Here is a 15,268-nt window from a genome sequence, read left to right on the forward strand (position 1 = left end):
TCAACATAATGGCAGTTGGCAATAATATTTCTTTTACCGCACTTAAATCATTTTTAACTCTTGTGTTCCGATGCACTACCAGTCAATCACTAACAAACCGACTTGGTTTAATAAAGAGTCACACCTAAGAAATGTTAAGTCCAGTTCTTATACTAAATATAAAAATTTCGGTTTTCAGTCTTCCTTTCTAAATATTTAAGTGCACGGTTAAATTTTACAGTGCTTAATGCTCGGTGCTTAATGCTCAGGCAATAGCCGATCTATTTTCCACATTCCGAACAGCCATACTCTTACTCGTTGTCAAATTCGAATCTAATATGTATTTTGTCAAACTGTAAGGGAAAGTTAACTGCTTTACGATCTTCCTGGGTATACGATATACGGAAACTGTTTACCTTATCTCTGGAATCTTTAGCACTGTTTTAAGAAACGCAGATAAATAACCACTAACCTCTTCGTAATACAGGGCTTCAAATATAATCTTTATGTATATATTATCTACACTGACTTCAGTAAAGAATTTGACTCTCTTCTAGTGAGAAATAATGATTTAATAGGTTTGCCTCTTGATCTTTTGAATTGGATTTTATGTTATCTGAATGGCAGGGCGCAACGTGTCCTCTTTAAAAGTTATATTTTTTGTATTCTCCGAGTACCATACGGTGTCCCACAAGAGAGCCACCTTGGTCCGCTTCTTTTTAACTTATTTATTAAAGACCTTCCTTTAGTAATAAAGCATTCGAATGTACACAAACGATGCTAAATTAATCCTCCAGTATAAGGAGATTTCTTGCCATTCCCTAGCTAACCCTAGAGGGATGCTTGGAACGGTCATTATTTGTAAGCTTAGTCACGGTGATGTTGATATTGCCGACTTGGTTAATCGGCTAAGCTTCTCTGTTCCAGGCAGATTTACTAGAAAATACATACCCCTCTAATCATAAATCATTGTAGATCTTACTATGAGTTGAATGACCCTTACAGAGTATTATGTTCTGACTATATTAGACATTATCCCATTATATGGAATATTGACTATCAGCTCTTAAAGCAATCAATTCTGACTTCTTAAATACATAATAATATCTTACTAATATTTGTATTTATTATACTTCTTTATGATATATTTATTTCCTCGTTTCTGTACTGTTTTCTAAATCGCGTCTATCTTCTCGTGAATCGAATTGGTGTGGCCGTGGGACTCGCGCGCTAAACAACATCATGTTGACGGGTTACCTCTAGGCACTTTTTAGCTATTGAGCTTATTGAGCTTCTTTAAACTTCTGCAACTTGAAGGGGTGCATAAAGGGGTTCTGGCCTGAAAATCGGTAAACGCACTTTGGATATTTTGCGCCGTTTTGAAAAGATTCACAATATAATACAACGCCGGTTTGAATGAAAAATATATAAACATAAATAAAATATATAAATTTTGGACATTTAAAAATCACAATAAAAATGGTATACACATCTATTATATTCATAACGCCATTGGCGTACTGGTATAAATCGGATGCTTAAATAATCTATCGGGAAGCTTACGTTCAGGATAATCGATATTATTTCCGTTAGTCGACACTACAGGCTGAATATGTTATCTGCAGACATCATCGTAATATTTAAATAAATTATTATTCAATTATTATTATTCAGCACAATAATTTGTATATTTACAAAACAACAAACATAGGTCTTCAAAAAAAATTCTTGACATTTGTTATCGCAAAAAAAAATCCTTGATATTTGTAAAAATCTGCAACCTTTTTGTGGCTTACCATGAACGATGATGAGGAATAGCAGTAATATCATCAGTCCGAAATATATATTTACAATTTAATAAAAGTCGAAAAAGAAGCTTGGTGTGCAGTAGGCATTTTTACATAGATTTTTAATTTTTTGTGGTATGTTTCTCCGTCTTTTGGTTCGATCTCTTTATTTAAGAAAGATATTTTTTCGGCTTCAAAGGTTACGGAAACATAACTTGTATCGACATACTAAGACGTAACTAGTGGGTTTTTTTTATAACAAAACTTTAGCATAAACTATAAAACTCACAAAAACAAGAAAGAACGCTATAGTTAAGGTTCGTTACTATCAGATACATATTATTTAGGTAGTCAGAACATTTTTTAGAAATTTGGGAGTGGCAGTGATGGGCAGTTTGTCGGCCGCGTCATGTTGAGACATATGTTTATAAACCATCAAGCAATTAATTCTACAGTCTTGCGAGATTTTCATACGAGCATGTAGGCCTAGCGGAGAAATCCAAGATAACAATACTGGATGAACGAACTTAACAGGTAACTAACAAAGCCAAGGAGCTTAACGACAATTTAAATTACATTTCCTATTTCTACTACCATAGCACAGTGGTTTTTTATGTGTTTTTTTTGGCAGAAATTCGAAATGATTACCTATCTTCACCAAATTTGGTTTGTGTTACTCTTTACCTCCCCCAAAATGATTCACACAGTTTCAAGTGATTTGGTCAACTTTCATATAGCTGCCATATAAACGATCTGGCCGATATGCCATAAAAATATTTACCTTACCAAAGAAAAAAAATGTTGTATCTATATTTAATAAATAAGTAAATAAATAAATAATAGGCCAAAACAAATGTTTACAAAATGTATGATGGGTAAATATCAAAGCCGTGTACTTTTGTATTCCGTTTTAAATTGATGTATTGGCTTTTTGTAAATCCGTTTTCAAATAAAAAGGCTAATGCATTGTCGACGGACATTTGTGTGGGCTCAGAAGAGAACATTTTGATATTATCGCTGTTACCAGCTGCTTTTAATACAACTGCCATGTCCTTTTCATTTCCTTTTTTAGCCGAAACTGAAGCAGCATGCAAGAGTAATGGTACAGAATTATTATTTTCATCCGCAAGGTCCGAAGCTAATTTTCTTTAAAGTCGGCCACTAGCCTTTTCAAAACTAGTTTTGGACGACCAACTTTGTTTGGAGTTTTCCAATCAGCGATTATACTAATACTGGATGCCAGCCATTTGAAGTGTTTTTTCTCCAACCTCCAAATGTTTCCTTATGTAATCAACGAAGGACCTAACTTTTTTATTTACCAATGAAATACAACATTCATTTATATTATTCTGACCAATTTTTTTAAATATATGCTGCATCCTCAGAGGGACTATTTTTGCTCCAAATGTCTAGCAGTTCTGCATGCCCAAACAAGTATTCATTTACAAAAACGTAATTTTTTCAAAAAGGAACAAAAAGGAGCATATGAAACTAGTTGTATAATATTATACACATGCTAGTTAATAACTTGCCGTTAAAATTATTTTGAAGTGGTTTGCCATACAAAAGTTATATTCCACGAAAAACAGCTACATTTGTTAAGTTGACTGTAAAAAAGGCACATAAACAAAACACGATACAACTACACAAAAACATATAACATACACAAAAATGTTAGTGAACTACAAATCTACATACCTGTGCTACTGTTTTCCATGACAACACTTTAAACTTTTTTAATTCTCTGAGGAAATATAAACCACAAATGTTGCAAAATGATTTGCCGCCAATTTTGTCTTACGCATGTTATCGACAATCAGCTGTCTTTGAAAGGTGGGCGATAAGCCAGTGTTTCGTAAAAAAGTAAAAATCGACTTTTTATCTAATTAGACTATCCTATATATAAAAAAACCATAAATTTTTTTATTCCGTTAAAAATTTTTTTTTTACTTTCTGCCAAAAAAAAACAGATAAAAAACCAGTGTGCATTGGTGAAGAGTGGTGAGCTATGCGTGAAGACCAGATCTAAAAGTTCTCTAAACAAACGAACGTACAGAAAGGCCTGGGTTAATGTTCGGCTAGTGATCCTAATAAAATAATAAACGCTACCCGTAAACAATTTTCAGGGAATCTGGTAATTCTTTTCGACTTCAAAATCTTAATTAGTACACCTTTTAATCTTGTGATAAGGTTTAGTCATATAGGTTTCCACTAACTGCTAACCATTACTTACATTTCTAAGATAATTTTCTCATTCATATATACATACTTTTAATTTCATACTTCTCGGCTTTGCGCATGCTCAGATAATTATTGCTGTGAAATACATACATACTGCAAATTACATACTTTCAATATTGAATGAACTTGGTCGTTTTACTTAAAATAAGATAACAGTTGTTGCACAGTAAGCAAATTGGTGTTAATTTTTACTATTTTGCAACAGTAAATATTATTATTGACAAAGGATATATCTTCATTTTATCCACACTTTATAAAATCCCACAGCAATGGATAAGCTTCATAATTATCAGGGAATAGAAGGACGATTTCATCAATGCAGAGACAACATTAAAGAATTTTACGAGGACTTCCATGCCAAAAAATCAGTCAATTTAGTTGATATAGTCAAAAAACAGCTAAATGGAAACACGAGTGCCAATAAAGACTTTAGCCATGTATTTAGGTAAGCCTACAATCTGCTTATTAACTAATCTAGTCCTACTTGATCAGTATTATCAGAACTTTGATTAAAATCAATTTCATGAGGCAACCATTGACGATCTCACCTCACGATCTCAGAGTTTAACACCGACGTTGCACCGTGGTTCCCATTCTATGGGGAAAGTGGCCAAAAATACTTCTAGTTGTGGTAGACACTTGAAACTTAGCTCAAAATTTTCTTATTTTGTAGAAAAATTATATGAAAAAAAAGGAGGATCGGACCACTATGAAATTAAGTGTTAGTATGGAAAACTTTTTTGTTTTCAATTACTTTGCAACGAAAACTTGTAATTCTACATAAGAAATTAGTATACAAGTGAACACGGGCAAGCTTGAGTTTGCTGACAACGCTGCTACGCCGTCGCGACAAAGTTGCAGCCGAAACCAGAAACTCGCACGCGTAAGCCCGTTGCAGATCGGCAGCGGCGGCTTCGTGGTCTGACGGAGCTTGCCCTAAGTTCCAGGTTTAATTTTGTTCTCCAATTGTCACGTACAATAAATAAAAACAAATAAAGACACTTTACTAAAATAACCAGTCTTATTCTAATTGGCGCCCACACGGAAAATAGCCCAGTTACTCTAACTATTCGATCTAACGCAAAGAGTCGCGGAGTCAACAAGTGAACAGTTACTCTATTATCTAACCGAAATAACTCTTCGAGCTAACGCAAAGAGTTGCGGTACGATTCAATAAAGTGAACAACAAAGCACAACAAGAACAAATTTTGTGACAAAAAAAAAATAAAACAAAAATAGTGCAAAAAATACGCACTCACACAACAAATACAAAAAATTAAGAACCCCAGCCAAAAGAGCTGAGCGAGTTAATAAAACAAATCAACAAATATGAGCGACGGGAAACAGCATATCGCAGCGGCCACCACACCACTTGATCGAAGTTCGAATTTCATATTTTAAAAAAAAGTAAGTGAGATGTTCATTTTTATTTCAAATAAAGTAAATAAAATACTCAGAGCTGTCTAGTGTGAGATTTCAGTGTTTATAATAATAAACTTGAATAAATTTCTGCCTGTTGCAATAAAGTGTTGAAGAGCCTCTATAAGCTTAAACAAAAAATTAATTCCGAAACGATTTGAGTCTGTTTATGTTGCGTCCGGGGCAATACCAAGACAAAGCGGACGACAGTAGTGGCGACGAGCTAATAGCCTCATACATAGACCGGACTTTAGAACAATAAACAAAACTGAATGCTGAACAAGTTGCCCGGATGGAGGCAAATGTGCAGGCAGCCCTTGAGCAACAAACCCGCTTATTTGAGGAGAAGATAGCCTCCCTGACAAACCAGCTTGGTAAAGCTTGAGATTTTGCACCACAGATAGAAATTTTCCAAGAAGTTGAAATAGTGCCAGGGACCCGCTGCTACGAGCCCTTAGATGTTGCAAAGTCCATCCCCGAGTTCGACGGAAAGATAGAAAACTATGTTTCGTGGAGGCAAGCCGCTTCCGCAGCCAATAAAGTCTTCGAGCCGTACAACGGCACTTCAAGACACTACCAGGCAGTGCCTATAATCAGAAACGAAATAAGGGAACCAGCAGATGCTGTGCTGGCTTCATTCAACACAGTGTTGAATTTTAAAGCCATTATTGCTAGGTTAGATTTCTCATACGCGGACAAGACACCGGTTCACTTAATCCAACAGCAACTAAGCACGCTGCTGCAGGGCAACTTGCCACTACTGCAATATTTCGATGAAGTCGAAAAAAAAACTCACACTATTGACAAATAAAACACTAATGACTCCGTCGCAGCAGCTATATTAAACGAAAAGTTTAGAAGCGACGCGCTTCACGTTTTCATCTCAGGATTAAAAAATCTCTGAAGTGGGCAGTCTTCCCGGCGCAACCCATAGACCTCCCCTCAGCCTTAGGCTTAGCCCAAAAGGCTGAATCAAGCAATGAGAGAAGCATTTTTGCAGAAAATTTTGCGAAACACCTTAAGGATAAAACCCAAAGACAAAATTCGCAAAAGTCTCAGAACTGCCCAACAGGCAAAGGAAGAAAATCCTCAAAACAGTAATCCCAACTTCGAAAAGAACCAAAAAGACAGAAATGACCAGCAAAACCCAAATAGCACGAAACAGCGCTTTAACAACCAAAAGTTCCAGGGGCGGGGTTCCGAGCCAATGGAGGTGGATTCTTCCTCGCGCTCCAAGCAACCCACACAGGGTTACTGGAACAATCAAAGATACGGCGACCAGTCCATGAGGACCCAACAAAACCTAAATCAACTACCCCAAGAAGAAAGTAGCGGTGACTACGAGTCACGGTCACAGCATGAAACGACACAAGTCGAGGACGATTTGTCCGGAGTCGAAAGCTGTAATTTTTAGCGGAAGCTCCCTGCTTCCGTTCATAAGTATGATCAAAAAAATGGTAAAAAAAACTGTATCCGTATCCAAAGGGCGTGTCTGACTTTGTCAATGCAGAGGTTAAATAACTTCTAGCGAATGGCATAATACGACCGTCAAAGTCCCCTTACGATAACCCGATATGGATCGTCGACAAAAAAAAGCATCGACGAAGCGGGTCACAAACAAAAGCATCTGGTTATTGATTTTAGGAAACTAAATCATAAGACAACCGATGACAAATACCCTATCCCATCCATTTCGACTATATTGTCAAATTTGGGCGAGGCCCAGTATTTCACTACGCTGGACCTCAAGTCAGGGTTTCACCATTTCGAATTGGCTGAAAAAGACAGCAAAACGACAGCGTTCTCTGTCAACAACGGAAAGTACGAGTTTTGTGGACTCCCCTTCGGGCTGAAAAATGACCCAAGTATTTTTCAACGAGCCATCGACGATGTGCTTCGCAAACAAATCGGTAGGATATGTTATGTTTACGTCGACGACGTAATAATTTTCTCCATGTCCAAAGAAGACCACGACAGAGATATTAAGTGGGTCTTGAAAAACCTTAGGGACGCAGGCATGCGGGTGTCCCAAAAAAATTAAGTTTTTTAAAAAAAGCGTGGAAAAAAGTGTGCATAAGGCTATTAAAAACTTTCCCAACATCGCAAGGCCCCTAACAGATATCTTGAAAGGCGAAAATGGCAAAGTAAGTGCCAACTACTCAAGAAAGGTAATAATCGTGTTGTCACCAGAGCAAAATAAAGCCTTCGATAAGCTCACTGGCCTCCGTAGATGTAATGTTGTCCTACCCAAATTACAAAAAGCCTTTCGACCTCACTGTTAAGCTATTGAGCTTTTTCAATAGCTGTTGCGAATAATAAAAAACCGAAGAAAGTTTGTTTTTATTACGACACTGTTTATTTTGCGAATTGTTACTCTTATACGATAGCGATAATTGAATGCATAAGTTTGGTCTTTTCCGAAACACGAAGAATTGGCAACTGGCGGGACAGACAGCCGAAATGCAGCGCCCAAGTTTAACGTAGGTAGATACAAAAGGAACAAGGAATGAGCGCCGTACAGATAAATGCGTGCGAGAACAGCGGTTTGCACTATGGGCATTGCAACTGCTACCACTAACTAATTCGGCTTACAATATTAAAGAATATAATTTAGTCTACTGCACAGTTTTTTCGGCTGCATGACCCAACATCCTCCCCCCGTTGGAAGCTTGGCTTCCAACACAGAGTCCTCAAGAGGAAGCAGACACAGCTTGTTCACTGCCCGCCTTATTACTCCAGACGCGGTCCTCAATTCTGCAACTCGAGCGACGCCGTCTCTGCCAGGAATCAACTGCATGACTCTCGCCAAGGGCCATCTCATTGGGGGTAGATTCTCGTCCTTAACAAGAACGACGTTGTCCACGGCTACGCCAGGTTTTAAGGTGCTCCACTTGGAGCGCTGCTGGAGCAACGTCAAGTATTCTTCCTTACATCGCGACCAAATTATTTGCTGAAGAAAGGAGATGCGCTGCCAAGAGTCAAGCCGATTATAGTTTAAGCCCGTTATATGTGGCTCGTCAAACGACGAAGGCGGACCACCATTGAGAAAATGCGCCGGAGTGAGGACGTCCAGATCGGCAGGGTTCTCTGAAATGGGAACCACAGCGCGGTAGAAATGATGCTTGGCCGTTTTCACCGCTGCTTCCCAAAGTCCACCGAAATGGGGCGACCGTGGAGGGATGAACCGCCAGTCAATCGTCTCCGAAAGGCAAAAATTCTGAACGGAGCCTTGATGCTCGCTGCTGAGAAATAACCTTCCAAGTTCCAGAAGTTCATTTTTGGCGCCGAAAAAGTTGGTGGCGTTGTCTGACCAAATTTGCTTCGGCTTCCGCCGGGTGCATATGAACCTCTTGAGTCCGCACAGAAACGCAACTGTCGAGAGATCCTTGATCAGCTCCAGGTGCACTGCCTTGGTTGCAAAGCATATAAATACGCAGACGTAGCATTTAACCGCGGGCTTGTTGCGACTATCCGATTTGTGAAAGAAGGGTCCACAGAAGTCTATACCAGTCACCTCAAAAGCGTGAGATCCTTCCAAGCGCTCCTTGGGAAGGTCCGCCATTATGTGCTCTATCAGCCGCGGCTTACTCCGAAAACATCTGATGCACCTGTTCACGGCCTTGGTAACCGTCTTCCTCCCCCCAATAGGCCAATATTGGGATCGAATTGCACCCAGAAGAGCCCGAGGTCCGGCATGAAGATTGCTTTCATGGTAATGCGAGATAATTGCTAGAGTCACCGGATGGGACCTTGGAAGGATTTTCGGGTGGCGGCCATCAAAGTCCAATGACGAATTCCGGAGGCGACCGCCTACTCTAAGAAGTCCAAATTGATCCAGGAACGGCGAGAGCGATGATATGGGACTAGACGACGAAACTCTTCCCAGCGTTTTTAGGGACTGCAGGTCCTCCCATAAATGCGCGCGCTGCACCAACCGCAGCATCATATGAGTACCCTCTTGAATGTGTGCGACGGTGAGCCCAGGATGACGAATTCCATTACAAAATTTGTAAATGTATGCAAATACTTGTTGCAGTGAGGGGTAAGAATTTGCGAATTTGGAGCTAGCAATTACATCCACGTACGGCGACTTTACGATGAACACACTTCGACGAAGCTCAAGCACCGGTTTGTCAGGACAAACAGCTGTTGGCCAATCTCTTTCAGGCTCCGTAAGATAGGCGGGTCCATGCGACCAGAGTGACGATTCGCTAAGCTCAGACGGCAGGGATCCTCTGGATAAGATGTCAGCCGGATTTAACGCTGTTGGAACATAACGCCAAGCCGTGACATCTGTCAGCTCCTGAATGGCAGCAACCCTATTTGCCACAAATATGTTGAACCTAGCGGGCTCATCTCGGATCCAGGAAAGTGCCACCGTCGAGTCGCACCAACAATAGTAGCGTCCTTTAAATACTTTCAAGCCAACTATTTCCCTCATGATTTTAACCAGAAGTTCCGCACCACAAAGCTCCAGCTTTGGTACTGTTATGGTCTTCAACGGAGCTATGCGCGACTTCGAACAAAGAAAATGGCTAAAACTTTGATTCCCTTTAGAAACCACATAAACGCAGGCTCCATAGGCATCAATGCTTGCATCACAAAAACCATGCACCTCAAGACCAGACTCTGCGCTAAACACCAACCGAGGGAAACTAACATGACTTATTATTTCAAAACTGCGACATATATCAAGCCATTTCGTGTTATGAGTTTCCGGGAGGCTTTCATCCCAGGACAGCCTTTCCTTGCATAGCTGCTGCAAAAAGATTTTACACCTTGTAATTACCGGACCGACCAGGCCGAGAGGATCGTAAAATTTAGCAATCGCAGACAAAACAGAGCGCCTGCAGGGTCTCAGTGGCGACTGAAAGGCAGAGAACGAAAACAATAGCTGGTCGGAGGCGGGATCCCAAGCGAGTCTTAAGTTTTGGTGAAATCGCTACCATCTTCAAACTTCATGAATGACTCCTTGTCCTCGGCGGGCACACCCTCCAGCACAAGCGGAATGTTAGAGCACCATTTACTTAGATTGAGCTTGCCCTTCGCAAGAATGCCAGCCGTCTGTTGCATTATGCTGATAGCATCCTTTACCATGCCTGAGCCGGAGATAAGATCATCCACGTAGAAATCACGCCGAAGGATTTCTGATCCAATGGGAAACGATGCCTGCTCATCGATTGACAACTGCTGCTTAGCCCTTACGGACAAGAAGGAGGCTGGTTTGGTGCCGTAGGTAACTGTGTCGAGTTTGTATACTTGAAGGTCATCGATCGGGGAGTCCCTCCATACAATGCACTGCAAATAGCTATCTTCTTGCGAGATCCTTACACATCGGTACATTTTACATATGTCTCCTGTAACGGCAACTGGGTGTGAGCGAAATCGAATTAGGATGTGAAATAGCTTGGGCTGGTTGACCGGGCCAGCCATTAACACATCGTTAAGCGAGTAACCAGTGGAAGTGACAGCTGATCCGTCAAAGACAACGCGAAGCTTGCTGGTAGTGCTATCCTCCTTAATGACGCAATGATGTGGCAAAAAATATCGGCACGAGCTGACCTCGGAGGCAGGCACAGGAGACATATGTCCCAGATCACGATATTCCTTCATGAACGCCGCATATTTAACCCTCAAGCCAGGGTGCTTTGTAAGCTTCCTTCCAGCGACAAGAATCTCCGCAAAGCCTGAGGATAGGAATCTCCTAAAGAGTCCAAATGGAGTTTTAGCGGCAACCGTACCGAGTAATCGCCAGCTGGCAGTCGGGTGTAATTTTTAACAAAGTGGGCCTCGCAATCTAGCTCCTCCTTAGTGGCTTGAACTATTGGGCCGGGACAATTTTCTACCTCCCAAAAGCGCTGCAGAAGTGAATCAAGTTCAACATCAATGCTGTTTTCCTTGCTGGCTGAAGAAGGAACGCGTGAAGCTATTAAGGCGCTACCGCAAGGGCGCGCGCAGCCTCCAGACACAACCCAGCCCAGACGAGTTTTTTGAAGCAGGGGCAGTCCTGGCAACAACTTTATCTGACCTACGCACAGGAGCTCATAAAACAGGCTAGCTCCTATTAACATGTCAACACGCTGAGCTTTATGAAATTCCGGGTCGGCGAGCTGCAGGTTTTCTGGAATCTTCCAGTCCCCAATGTCCACATTAAAACTTGGCTGGCGATCCGTGATATTGGGAGCGATAACTGCTGTTATGCTCGTTGAGAAATCCGAAGTGACAGACCGAATCGCAATTCCTACCGAGAATCATTCAGTCGCGAAATTGGAATCCCCGATTCCAGTGACGAAGCCGGACGACCTCGACCTTTTAAGTTGCAGTTGATTTGCAAACCGAGAGGTGACCAAGTGCAGTTGAGAGCCAGAATCTAACAAGGCCCTGCAGGGAACGAACAGTCCCGACCGATTCTGCACTAGAACGGTTGCAGTGGCTAGCAGCACAAGGTCACTACCGAGATCCTGGGCAATTAGAGTAGAAGAAGTCGAAAGCGGGGCAGAAGCCTCAGTGCGGGAGCTTGAGGACACCGGAACGTGTGGCTGCGAGGAAGGCGGACCATCCAGATGGAGCAGAGTATGATGCCTGATTCGTGATGATGCCGTAGCTGATGACCTGCCTTTAGGCAATTTAGGCATAGTGCTAGTCTCTTTGCCTCGCGCAGACTATCTACTGGCGCTAAGTCTCTAAATTGCTGGCAATAATATATGGCATGCTCTGCACTATGGCAAAGCATGCAACCAAGAGAATTTTGGGTGGTAGCAACTAGCGTCGAGCGATTTCTGCCCACCTGAACGCCTGGCGCATAGGTTGCCATGGCGCAATCCACGGCCTCCAAAGTCCTACATCGCTGTTCCAGGAATGCAGCCATCGATTCCCACGACGGAATAAGGTTGGCAAAGACCGGATCCTCCAAGCGCTCCTCCCACTTAGCTTGGCTCGCCGCATCCAGCTTTTGCAGCAGCACTTGCACTATGATGCAGCCAGCGATTTGCTCAGTGGTGCCCAAACCCTTCAACGCACGAATGTGAGCGTTAAACTTGTCCGACAATTCCCGAAGCGATGCCACTGAATCATTCCGTACTACCTTTAAACCCAAAATCTCGGTGATGTGCGCCTGAAAAACGAGACGCCGATTATCAAACCTTTTTTGAAGCAACTCTAAAGCCGCTTCGTAATTGCTGTTTGAAATCTCCAATGATCGGATAGTTTCCAGCGCTGAATTCCTCAAACATGACCGCAGATGTTGAAATTTCTCAATGTTGGAGAGGTCCGGATTGCTGTCGATTATGCTCGTGAACACGGAGTAAAAATCAGCCCAGTTTGCAACGGCATCGGCCGCGGCTGCGTTTGAGGACCACTACACTGGTGGGGCACAACACCTTCCGCAAGCGTTGAGTGCGGCGCGAAATGCACATTGCGTTTGGCTATTTCCGTGCGCACACTAGCCTTGAATTCAACGATGAATTCATCGAAAGAATCGCTCATTTCACTGCCAATTTCGTCGAAGTCCAATTCCTCCAGTTCTGTATGCAGAACATTGAAGGCACTTTGCAGATCATCAATCTGCTCCAGCCTCATCGTAAGAGTGAGTTCGTCGTATCCGCTTAGCGTCTCACTAGACAGCGACGTTTGTAGCCTCTGCAACCTGCTGAACAGCGCATTGGCTTTGCGCTTTAAAAAGGTTACCCTTTTTTTTGTCACCTTCAGCGGGCATAGCAACAAATTGCCTTTAATTCGGTTCAGCGGGGTGCAAGCAGGGTCAATGCACGTAACGATATATGTAGCAATGTATGTATATATGCAATGCTAGCTCGCTTAAACACAGCCACTATCACCGAAATCTCCACTCACTTGTCCAACCGATTGCGATTTAATGTATTTATATTTATTTATAAACGGGATAAGTACATTAATTAATGCATGCAAATTAACACTATAACGTCGGGGTCACCAATGTTTAGCTATTGAGCTTTTTCAATAGCTGTTGCGAATAATAAAAAACCGTAGAAAGTTTCTTTTTATTACGACACTGTTTATTTTGCGAATTGTTATTCTTTTACGATAGCGATAATTGAATGCATAAGTTTGGTCTTTTCCGAAACACGAAGAATTGGCAACTGGCGGGACAGACAGCCGAAATGCAGCGCCCAAGTTTAACGTAGGTAGATACAAAAGGAACAAGGAATGAGCGCCGTACAGATAAATGCGTGCGAGAACAGCGGTTTGCACTATGGCCTTGCAACTGCTACCACTAACTAATTCGGCTTACAATATTAAAGAATATAATTTAGTCTACTGCACAGTTTTTTCGGCTGCATGACCCAACACTCACAACAGACCCGTCTCGCTACGGACTGGGAGCGGTACTGTCTCAAGACGGCCGCCCGATAACAATGATCTCGCGAACACTGCGAGGTAACAAGATAAATTTCGCCACAAATGAGCGTGAGCTTCTCGCCATTGTATGGGCACTTAAGAACCTCAGAAATTATCTGTATGGTGTTAAGAATCTTAACATTCATACAGACCACCAGCCATTAACCGTTGGAAAGCCTTCATTGATGAGCACAACGCAAACATAATTTATAAACCCGGAAAAGAGAATTTGGTAGCAGACGCTCTGTCTCGCCAAAATGTCAATGCACTAGTAGACTCAGATGTCGCCACCATCCACAGCGAAGAATCCCTCACGTATACCATTGAAGCCACAGACAAACCGGTGAATTGTTTCCGGAACCAAATTATTTTGGAAGAAGGAACTATACCCCAACAGAAGACGCTTATTTTGTTTAAGACAAAAACTCGTCACATACTACATTTTTCTGATCGCAGCACATTAATTCAAAGCATTAAAGATGCAGTAAATGCTGACGTAGTCAACGCAATTCATTGCGAGCTACCCATACTGGCTTTCATCCAACACTGACTGGTTATGGCATTCCCTTCCACCACCTTTAGATATTGCAAGAACTTGGTACACACATTGTAAGCCCAACGGAACAGAGGGAAATTGCGACAGCCGAACATATTCGCGCGCACAGAGCAGCGCAAGAAAATGCGACTTTGGGACTACTTTTTTCCAAAAATGGAAAAAAAATACGGCTTAGGGACTACTTTTTTCCAAAAAATGGGTCACTTAACTTCAGAAATAGCTACAAACTGCAAAATTTGTACTATGAGCAAACATGTTTGGCAAACTTTATGAGCAAACTTTATAGTTTGCCGGAGAAATATTGCATAAAGATGTTTACTCCACTGCCGGTAAATATTATCTAAACTGGATCGATAAGTTTTCAAAGTTTGCAGTAGTACAGATTATACGGCCTCGCACAATTGTGGATATAAAAGCTCCACTTTTGCAACTTTTGAACATGATCCCCGAAACAAAGGCTGCGACAACGAGAAATCATTGAACTCAGAAACCATTAAATCAATGCTCAGCAATAACTTTTGCAACGTGATTTTAAACGCCCCACCCTTGCATAGTCTCTTTAATGGACAAGTCGAGCGGTCCCATGGCACTCTTGGGGATATAGCACGCTCTTAATAAGTTGGAAACACAAGTAGAGGACACTGTCGAAAACATTCTCCTTGCAACTATAATGTACAACAGGTCAATTCATTCGGTGACAAACGAGAGACCCATAGACGTAATTCACGCAGACTCCAAAGGTAGTACAGTGCATATCAAAGAAAAATTGCATCAGCACAGCAAAAGACACTTGACCAAATGAATAAAAAAAGAGTCTATAAGTCGTATTTGGTAGGCGATCTTTATCGGTTTAGATAAAAAACAATAAGAGACTAGGAAATAAACTTTCACCCCTATTCACAGAGGGTAT

General features: G+C 41.6%; 1 protein-coding gene across 5 annotated transcripts in view; it reads left to right on the top strand.

Annotated features, from left to right (window-relative positions):
* Positions 1-3,800: 3,800 nt before the first annotated feature.
* Positions 3,801-15,268, top strand: part of LOC117139679 (proton-associated sugar transporter A) — a 145,633-nt gene continuing 134,165 nt past the window's right edge. For 3 of the 5 annotated variants that reach the window (XM_033302159.1, XM_033302162.1, XM_033302163.1), the window contains exons 1-2: positions 4,126-4,211; positions 4,275-4,452. In XM_033302159.1, coding sequence (XP_033158050.1) covers positions 4,277-4,452 — 176 coding nt within the window. In that variant the 5' untranslated portion in view covers positions 4,126-4,211; positions 4,275-4,276. Of the gene's footprint in view, positions 3,901-4,110; positions 4,212-4,274; positions 4,453-15,268 lie in introns of those variants that run through there. The other 2 variants (XM_033302161.1, XM_033302160.1) reach the window with 2 other exon arrangements.

This window comes from Drosophila mauritiana, chromosome 3L (genome assembly GCF_004382145.1).
Source record: "Drosophila mauritiana strain mau12 chromosome 3L, ASM438214v1, whole genome shotgun sequence".
Taxonomy (NCBI): domain Eukaryota; kingdom Metazoa; phylum Arthropoda; class Insecta; order Diptera; family Drosophilidae; genus Drosophila; species Drosophila mauritiana.